At 33.3% G+C, this 10,814-nt stretch overlaps 1 protein-coding gene across 2 annotated transcripts in view; it reads left to right on the forward strand.

Annotated features, from left to right (window-relative positions):
• Nucleotides 1–10,814, forward strand: part of LOC106469516 (actin cytoskeleton-regulatory complex protein PAN1-like) — a 19,742-nt gene that overhangs the window by 5,590 nt on the left and 3,338 nt on the right. For both annotated transcript variants that reach the window (XM_022398935.1, XM_013930018.2), the window contains exons 2-4: nucleotides 2,297–2,399; nucleotides 4,478–4,506; nucleotides 10,511–10,675. In XM_022398935.1, the coding sequence (XP_022254643.1) occupies nucleotides 2,366–2,399; nucleotides 4,478–4,506; nucleotides 10,511–10,675 (228 nt within the window). In that variant the 5' untranslated portion in view covers nucleotides 2,297–2,365. The remainder of the gene's footprint in view (nucleotides 1–2,296; nucleotides 2,400–4,477; nucleotides 4,507–10,510; nucleotides 10,676–10,814) is intronic.

Here is a 10,814-nt window from a genome sequence, read left to right on the forward strand (position 1 = left end):
AATTAGGGACGGCTAGCGCAGATAGCCCTCGTGTAGCTTTGCGCGAAATTCAAAAACAAACAAACAATTAAACACATATAAGTTCATTTCTGGAAAGTTGGCCAAATGTCTAAATAAGATAGCATAAATATCAAATCAACTTCAGTATCATCTACAAATGTAACCTTCGGTTGTAAAAAACAATTACTAGAAGTGGAAGTGCTTGTCATTGGCACTTAAGGAAAATGTTATGTTACAAGAGCTTAGCTTTAGATAGACATAAAATACGTTATTAAACAAGAGCTTTATGAAGTTTGGAAATGTCTTAAGGTTTTTTAAAGGCTAAAGAACAACAAATGATGGGGTTAAAATTTAACATGATAAACTTTTAAAATGTGATAAACTAATTCAGTCTGTTATGATAAGCGTTAAAATTATGATAAACTAATTAAAATACATTATTATAAAATGAATAAAACGAATAAAATACATAAACAAGGGATTTTAGAGAGGTTTAAAATGATAAAAAGTAAGGGCTTGGGAAAACTGGCTAGTGAGATTTAAGTTTAATTATTTACAATAAAAAATGATAAATTTAAAGAAAGATGATATCATGATCACCGAAGTGCTACTGGATATTGAATCACTATCATTTGTAAAGATAACTTGTTTAATGGTTACTATACTTGGTCATAAAAATGCATTTCAGGTACATAAACTTTACGGTTGTTTTACAAAAGAGTAATACAAAAGTTTATTTGTTTCAGATATTCGTGCATAGCTATAGAAGGACTGTTTGCGCTATTCGTACTGCCCTTAATTTTCAACCTATAGACTAGAGGGAAGGCAGCTAGTCCATAACAGTTTCGTCATCTCTTGGGTTACTCCCTAAAAATAGTGGGTTTTTGACTGTCACTATTCTTACGCTTCCAAGATCCCAAAGTGCAGACAGTGCTGTATGTGTGTGTGTGTGTGTGTGTGTGTATGTGTGTGTGATATCGAAACGCATGCCTTGGTCTCTCATAATCCACAACCTGGCATGCTAACCACTAGGTCATGCTCGGTCTATAACATAAACCAATTATTATATGAATATACACATTAACTATGTGTTGTAAGTTTAATTTTCTAAAAACATCTTCGGAATAGGAGTCAATGTTATTGGTAGTCGAGTTGTTTTTACATATTTACTCTGAAAAGAAAACACACTAAAAATCAGAGCCATAAACAATTTAACATTTGTTTTTAAATTACATCTCTTTAAAGAAAAGCTTCCAAACTATACAACGTCACTTATGATAGTCTCGAAACTTACAGTTATTTTTACATTTTTAAATAAGACAATTTCAGACACCAAAGAGGAATCTACTTTATAGAATGGATTTTAAAAATCTTTAGCGTTAAGCAAAAACAAAATACTTGCATAAAGGCATTAGCAGAATGTCACGTAGCTATAGGGAATTCCTGTAACTTTAAAACAACTAAGTACCATTGCTACGTTTTTATTATTATGATATTCATAGTAACAAAATAATATTTCCAAATATCCAATATTTTAGTCAGATTGTTTTTATCAAACTTCTTCTTCACAAAGATAACATAATTAAATTTGGTTTTGAATTTCGCGCAAAGCTACACGAGGACTATCGGCGCTAGCCTTCCCTAATTTAGCAGTGAAAGACTAGAGGGAAGGCAGCTAGTCATCACCACCCATCACCAACTCTTGGGCTAATTTTTTACCAACGAATAGTGGGATTGACCGTCACATTATAACGCCCTCACGGCTGAAAGGGCAAGAATGTTTGATGAGATAGGGATTCTAACCCGCGACCCTCAGATTGCGAACCAAGTGCCCTAACCACCTGGCCATGCCGGACCCAACATAATTAAGAATGGTGTGAAACTTGAGCAACAAACAGGAATGTCATTAAACAAATTGCGTATTTCTTTGGCTAAGGGTTAAACGAGCTCCATTTTTTCCCTACACTGTTAGAAACTATCATACAGTGGTGATAATTTTCTTTCGATTTATGTGTATGATATTGTGCGTCATAACTTTTAATTAACGTTATTTCATTGTGATAGATTCTGTTTTAACGCCTTTGAAATCTTTAATGAGAAAACGTAATTGAACTATTACAGAAATTGATAATTGTGAACTTGTCACAAATCTTAGATCGCCCTAAAAAGTATTTACGACAAATATTAGTATAACTGTTTCAGACTTTTCAAAAATGTTTTATATTTACTAATCAGTTAACAACAAAACGACCTCTATAATAACAAAGTGAGTATTACCATCTTTTTTTTTTTTCAGATACCACGGTTTTTGTTCTGAAAGCTGTCAGATAAATAAAAAAGTAACTTAATAGCAAAAACCACCAATATGAAGACGACCAGTTCTTGTTTGGTAATAGTAGGTAAGCGAAACATAAACTATAAAGTGAAGTTTCAGAAAAATTTAAACTATCTTTTGCGTAAATATGGTTTATTCAGTGCTTATCGTTGTTTGTAACGTTCTCTTGATAAACACAGTCATGTTTATTACAACACATTGTATGCTTCAATGAGCGTCGTATAGGATGACTTATGTGAAATATATTATAATACTTGTTTTAAATAATAAATACTGCACTGTGCTTTTAGAGAATTTGTTGCATGTTTACATTAATGGTATTTTACTTGTTTCGAAACACTGCTTATTTCTGATGTGAAACTGCAAACAATAAGCACTGACTTATTTCAAATCTAACACTAATAATTCAAACCAGAATCTTGCAAAAATCTTGTTTCAGATGATGCATTAACATTCAGCAGACGTGTTTTTGACAAGGAAATGGGATTCGGGTTACATTAGTAATCTTATATTTAGAATTGAGAAGAAGCGTTATTCCCACTTGGCCGGATTTATCAATAAAACATCATATAACCATCATTTCTTACTTACTTGAAATACTGAAACTGTTCGTTTGTTTCTAAAAAAAATCATTTCTGATATTGTAAAATGGCAAACTACTGAGAGGAAATGAACATTGTATTCCGAAAAACATAAAAATGCCGAACCCCCTTTTTCTTTCGCATCTATCTATTGCTATATCAGTATATTATCTTTCTTCCTCTTATAACATTACGCCGATAATGGATCCTATTATCCCCCACTTAGGGTAGTTAACTTTATGTTTTTCATCGCTCTTCATGAAAATAAATCCCACTAGTTGTCTTGCCAAAGCAAATTTTCTCAAGCTCGAATAATAAGATTCCGTCTGTCTCCTCACATTAGCTTCTGCATATTACGCTTTCAAACGTCATTGATGAAAAATAGTAGTATAAACGCTGTTAATTAAAAGGATCTTTATGAAAGCACATGCTTTGTTATAAACTTCAACATTTGTGACCTATTCATCGTTTTACCTGTAGGGTTAGTTCAGGGAAAACATTGTATACTCTGTACACATTTAATGAAGTAATTTATCAAATTATTTGATTGGTTTCAACATTTTAGAATGAACTGTATTCTTTTTAACCCATTACAACTTTAATTATATTTGTTTGTGTGTGTGTGTTTTTAATCCGTGGACTGAACCTCGCAAAGTACATTTTGAAATTGTATATTGCCAGGAGTAATGTGTACAAAAGAAATATTTTTCACGAGAAAGGTAATTGTTTGTCGTAAACGTTTTATCTTTTCGATAAAATAATAATAAGGCTCTAGATAAAACTGACGAAGAGTAAAAGTTTATGAAAGAATAGATTCACGGAAACCGAAAGGTAGTCTTCAAAATATACTTAAAGTAACATCAATGTGATCTGAGAACATCATTGTTCGATGCTGTGATCTAGGAACATCACTGTTGAATGGTGTGATCTAGGAACATCATTGTTGGATGGTGTGATCTAAGAACATCATTGTTGGATGGCGTGATCTAGGAACATCACTGTTGGATGGTGTGATCTAGGAACATCATTGTTGGATGGTGTGATCTAGGAACATCACTGTTAGATGGTGTGATCTAAGAACATCACTGTTAGATGGCGTGATCTAGGAATATCATTGTTGGATGGTGTGATATAGGAACATCATTATTGGATGGTGTGATCTAAGAACATCATTGTTGGATGGCGTGATCTAGGAACATCACTGTTGGATGGTGTGATCTAGGAACATCATTGTTGGATGGTGTGATCTAGGAACATCACTGTTAGATGGTGTGATCTAAGAACATCACTGTTAGATGGTGTGATCTAGGAATATCACTGTTGGATTGTATAAATTCTAATCACACTTTTGATATCTCAATACAGACATTGTTCGTGATTATAAAATACACCTTTTTTCGGTGAACTAAAAGAACTACATTTGAAGAGTTAAAAAAATTATTATTGGGTAACTACAAATGTGTCTGTTTGTGGGTGTAAATATATATACATATATAATTATATTCTAATATTAAGTATATAATGTAAATCTTTCAATTTGTATTTTGTAATTTCATTTTAGGCTTGCTGTCATTGTGTCAAGGAAACAGAGTGAGTAAAATAAGTTTTATATTTTTAGTAATGTAATTGTGATTCATACCCGTTGACCCACTAAATCTCAATGTGTTAGTATTTTAATATAGATTTCTCTCTGTTGATCCACTAAATCTCAGTTTTGTAGTAATGTAATCCAGGTTTCTTCCTGTTGACCCACTAAATCTCGATGTCTTAGTAATGTAATCCAAATTCTTTTCTGTTAACCTACTAAATCTCACTGTTTTAGTAATGTAAACCTGATTCCTTCATGTTGACCCCTAGTGGTACAGCGTTATGTCTTCGGACTTACAACGCTAGAAACCGAGTTTCGATACCCGTGGTGGGCAGAGCACAGATAATCCATTGTGTAGCTTTGTGCTTAATTACAAACAAACAAACAAATCCTTCCTGTTGACCCACTAAACCTCACTGTTTAAGTAATGTCAACCACATTATTTTCTTTTGACCCACACAAATCTCAATCTTTTTTTAAATTATAACTCTCATTCAATAAATTGTAACAATGCTTTCTAATTTTATTTGAAAAGTAATATTTTTTTATATACAAGCTTAGAAATATCTAAGAATAGGTATTGGCAAGTAAAGAAGATCAATTTCATACTTTTTATCAAGATGTTAGTTATGTAACACGATCTTAACAACATGTTAGTTATATAACACCGTGCTTTAGCTTTAGGATAATCATAATGGCTGAAGCCAAAGGGTTTGACCTTTAAAGTTAGGGAATTTAATCACTTGACATCCAAAACACTCGAATTATTATATGGACGACTTGTTCTTTAACTTATCCGAAGGGAATTTTAAACTAATAATAAAATAAACAAACCAACAGAAAAACTGCGTATTTCAACAGCTAAGACTAAGAACATAAACAGAAGCATATAACAGGCAACGAACCTTTCACCAGGTTAACTACGTCATCACACATACATAAGGATTTTAAAAATCAGTAACTGTAAAAAAACAGTCAGTTAGACGTGGACTAGTCCATTAAACAGTCAGTTAGACGTGTACTAGTCCATTAAACAGTCAGTTAGACGTGTACTAGTTCATTAAACAAACAGCTAGACGTGGACTAGTTCATTAAACAGTCAGTTAGACGTGTACTAGTTCATTAAACAGTCAGTTAGACGTGTACTAGTCCATTAAACAGTCAGTTAGACGTGGACTAGTTCATTAAACAGTCAGTTAGACGTGTACTAGTCCATTAAACAGTCAGTTATACGTGTACTAGTTCATTAAACAAACAGCTAGACGGGGACTAGTTCATTAAACAGTCAGTTAGACGTGTACTAGTTCATTAAACAGTCAGTTAGACGTGTACTAGTCCATTAAACAGTCAGTTAGACGTGGACTAGTTCATTAAACAGTCAGTTAGACGTGTACTAGTTCATTAAATAGTCAGTTAGACGTGGACAAGTCCATTAAACAAACAGTTAGACGTGGATTAGTTCATTAAACAGTCAGTTAGACGTGGACTAGTTCATTAAACAGTCAGTTAGACGTGGACTAGTTCATTAAACAGTCAGTTAGACGTGTACTAGTTCATAAATAGTCAGTTAGACGTAGACAAGTTCATTAAACAAACAGTTATACGTGGACTAGTTCATTAAACAGTCAGTTAGACGTGTACTAGTTCATTAAATAGTCAGTTAGACGTGGACAAGTTCATTAAACAAACAGTTAGACGTGGACTAGTTCATTAAACAGTCAGTTAGACGTGGATTAGTCCATTAAACAAATTAAGAAATCCTCCTCGATGCTCACTATTGTTTGATTTATACTTCTGAATAAAAACGAACACTTTATTTTTTAATTTTGCTTCGTCTTAATCTACAACCTGGTTATTATCAAGGCTTAACTTTTGATGACTTAACTTTAAATGTTCAAAGACATGTGATGGTTGAGGCATGTGTGTCTAACACTTATTACCTTCTCCATTTCACCAAGGTAAAAATCATCACAATCTAAATATCTACTCTATAAACACAGTTTGTTTTCCTTTTATCTATGTTATTTTTAGAGATCAAAGAGCGTAAGTTCTTACTCGTTTTAAATGTAAATTTTACAGGAAATTTAACATTATATTTTTGTCGACATTTGATCAAGCACATCTCATTAGTTCGGCACAGTTTGGGTTATAAGACAAACAAAAAATAGCGAAGTCACTGTTTCTCACCACAGGGTTAGAATTGTTTGTAAAAAATCATTAAATTTTAATTCAAACTTAAGCAGGATATTCAATAATTTCACTAAACACTTTCTGGAGAACTTAGATTCCATTTTAAGACCTTATTGATTATTGTAACTCAAGTTTCCAAAATGTAATAACGTTTTCAAAATTATACATTTTTTGTTGAAACAAGTGTCAAGCTTTGAAGTGAATAAAGCGGGTAGGCTTCCTCAATCAATTTTGCGAACAGTTTGTTTTTTTTTGTTTTGAATTTCGTGCAAAGCTACTCAAGGGCTGTCTTCGCAAACCGTCGCTAATTTAACAGTGAAAGACTAGAGGGAAGCCAACTAGTCAACACCACCCACCATCAACTATTGGGCTACTCTTTTACCAACGAATAGTGGGATTAACCGTCATATTATAACGTCCTCACGGCTGAAAGGACAAGCATGTTCACGACGGGATTTGAACCCTCGAGACATTTACAAGATAATTATCGCTGACTTCTATTTCTTTTGTAACGGTAAGGCTAGAGTGAATTTGATTTATAAATGTAAACAAATTATTAGCATTTTCATTGCTTAAATGACCATTCTAATACAAGTACAAAGGGCGAAATTAAGGGCAACGTATTCAATTTTGAACTTATACGGGTTAGCTAAAGCAGAAACTATTCTCATTGATTAAGACTTTTTATTTAACTTTTTATAAGCGTGGATTCATTGTTGCCTGTTGCCATGATGATACTGGTGAAACGTTGACTGTGTCACGTTTCTGTTTCTGTTGTCAGTTTTGGACATTTAAATTGAAGCTTTAATCGTTATAGTGGTAGGAATGCTTCCATGAGTAGACTCTTACATTAAGTGTTTAAATAAATTGGCAGAAAGTCCATTGTTATCATATTAGGATTATATAAGAGATGGAGATATGTTATCTGTGTAATAACGACATTTCCAGGATCGTGCCAAAGAAAGAAGAGGATGTATGCTCTTCGTATCATTATTTAGGTCACTAAGCGACTAAGAAAAGTGAGACAGCACAAATAATACATAAATTTCCTTCTATATATTCGTTTAAAACAACAACAACAAAACCATCAAAAGCTGCATATACGCAATATCATCTTGCATACTTACGTCACAAATTCAAGTTAGGAACATCACTTTCACTTATAGTGTTTCGACACTCTGTTTAGTATCTCTTCAGAAAAATGCAGCTTCGTTATCCACGGTGTGTACTTCGTGTAGTTTAAATTAGAACCCACAGGAAATATATTTGAATAAACTTATAAATTTATAAAAATTATAGATCAGTTAAATGAATGGATCTAAACTTGAAACTTCGAATGCTCTTGTCTAAATATTATAAAAAAAAGTATAGATCAGTTAAATGAATGGTCTAAACTTGAAACTTTAAGATATTTTCCGGCAGTTTCCACGGCCTATCATAGCCAGGTGGTTAGGGCGTTCGACTCGTAATCTATGTCGCGAGCTCGTAATCCCAGTCCTACGAAATATGCTCGCCTTTTCAGCCGTGGGGGCGTTATTATATGACGGTCAGTCCCACTATTCGTTATTAAAAGAGTAGCCCAAGAGTTGGTGGAGATGACTAGCTACCTTCCCTCTAGTCTTTCACTGCTAAATTAGGGACGGCTAGCGCAGATAGCCCTCGTGTAGATTTTTTTCATTGAAATATTTATTACATACTAAACATCTCATAAAAATTTACAACATGTAAATATCATTTCGAAATTCAGTAAAATTTGGGTACGATTTTTTACTGAAGATTTTATTACAATTAATGTACTTGTACACAATCCTACTATTCGTTGGTAAAACAGTAGTCCAAGAGTTGGCGGTGATGACTAGCTGTCTTTCATTGCTAAATGAGGGATGGATAGCGCATATCCTCGTGTAGCTTTGCGCGAATTCAAACCAAACCGGCTTTCCACATAGTTTTTAAAATATCCGATTTACTTTAACCAATCTTACAAATTTAAAAGTTTTTCTTTGTTGTTTGACTAATTTCGTGCTGTTTATCAAAATATGCGAGCTACTCTAGGCAGTGAAAATTGTTTGTTTGTTTGTAGTTATGTACAAAGCTACACGATGGGCTATCTGTGCTATGCCCACCACGGGTATCGAAACCCGGTTTCTAGCGTTGTAAGTCCGCAGACATACCGCTGTGCCACTGGGGGCAGTGAAAATTGTCTTTGATAATTCTCCTATTCAGAAAATGCACCAAATTAAGTAAAAATCCTGTTTTTATTTTTCTAGAAAAATAACCCTTATAAAAAAAGACATATGAGTTTCGGTCAGCTCATTGAGTAACGATAAATATAACATTTATTTTTTCTTACTTACCTAATTACAAGATTTAATGGAATCAATTCTCAGTATCCCTGTGAGTAATTCAGCTCACGTCTACTTTGAAGGACTAAAATGATTGTGTTTAGTTCTTCTGTATTTTTGTATTTGAATTTCAGAAAAAAAAATGTTTTATTTGGTGAAGGGGCTAGAAATGCACTTTTATTAATTAGTTTGAGAACTGTTTTATACATTTCGTCTGGGAAGAATAAGTTGGATTTTCAGATTTTCTTAAAAATTCTTTAAGGAAAAGGTGATTTTCTGAGAGAGATAATCCTTTAAACATCTTAAGATGTGTTCCAAACAAAAATCGTGCTAGCAGTTTTTGTTGTTGTTTTTTTAGCCTTTGAATCATGCAGCATTCAGAAAAGCCATCAAAATCACGACGGATTTTGATTACGTCATATAATAGTAATTTCATTCAGTAATATCCAGTCAGAAAGTGTGTAATACATTGTTATCTGTTTTTGCACAGAAACGTCCACAATGTTCTGAACTTTTGTAAGCTTTATTAAACATTCTAATCAGTTATATATATATAAGTAAACAGTTTTATTAAAAGAGGCAAAACTATCAGCTAATAAACATGCATGAAACCTACTGTACACGTAAAAATGGGGGGAAAATTATCTGCCATAAAAAGTTTACTTTACTTCAGTATAAAATGTTTAGGAAACCTATTGTAGTGTTATTAAATAAATGTATGTGGTATTTTGTTTCTTTGAACCCGAGAATATTCAACTTATTTAAAGAGCTAGCCCCTAGTAAGGTACCTTTTATTTATAAACTCAAACTACTACATTCTTCCTCTCTCCCAAACAAGGCCCGTCCTCGAGCCTAGCTTCAGGATCATGGGACTGCCACTAGTTGGACACTAATCAAAGTATAATGAAAGTGTAAGGTTCCCTAAAAAAAAGTGTCGTTCAAAAACTAGCTGGAAGTGTACTGTTCCCTGAAAAAAAAGTGTCTTTGAAACACTGCGATATTTTGAATTTACAATATAAATGTAAATGATCAGAAAAGTTTATGTTAACAGAAAGTCAAGTCGGACCTTTTCCTTAAATGATGTTGAACGAATCTTAAAACAAGAGAATATTTTCCTAGACTAATTATGCAACGGAAACAGTCGGTTCCCGGTTTCAGAAATCGGTAGACTGCACGTTGTAGATGTAATGTTTATGAATTTATTCTTTTCTCTTGTTAAAGAACAAATAAGGTTGTTTATCTTTTTTTTATCACTGCAACGAGAAAGCTTGCACGTTTCCTAATAAATTTTAGTTTTTAAGGTCAAATTTCCTTTAATCAAAATATTAGAATTCTATCTAAACGAGCTAGATAGACAGACAGATAAAAGAAACATGATATAGAAATCGTTAGGGTTCGTCTTTAGATTCTTAACTACAAAACACATTCTTAGAATTTGCTTCATTTCAGAACAGTTGTTGTATTTTGAAAACAGGTGAAACGGTGGGATGAGGATGGAAACGGTGATGGAGGAATGACAGGAGTCCATGGTCAGCCCGGCGTTGACTACCCTGATTATAAGGAAGTTCCTAAAACGTCTTTCTCGTGTAAAGACCAGCTATACGCAGGTCTATACGCTGATGTCGAAACACAATGTCAAGTAAGTAAGAACATAAACATACAGACGTTTTAATTAAGGTGAGATAAATCATGAACAAGTAAATGGTCTTCGAGTGAGGAAAACTTACGAAGGTGTGGATGTAGTTTGTTAACTGAGTGAAAACATAAACAGAAGAAGG

The sequence above is a fragment of the Limulus polyphemus genome, unplaced genomic scaffold (genome assembly GCF_000517525.1).
Source record: "Limulus polyphemus unplaced genomic scaffold, Limulus_polyphemus-2.1.2 Scaffold97, whole genome shotgun sequence".
Lineage (NCBI taxonomy): Eukaryota > Metazoa > Arthropoda > Merostomata > Xiphosura > Limulidae > Limulus > Limulus polyphemus.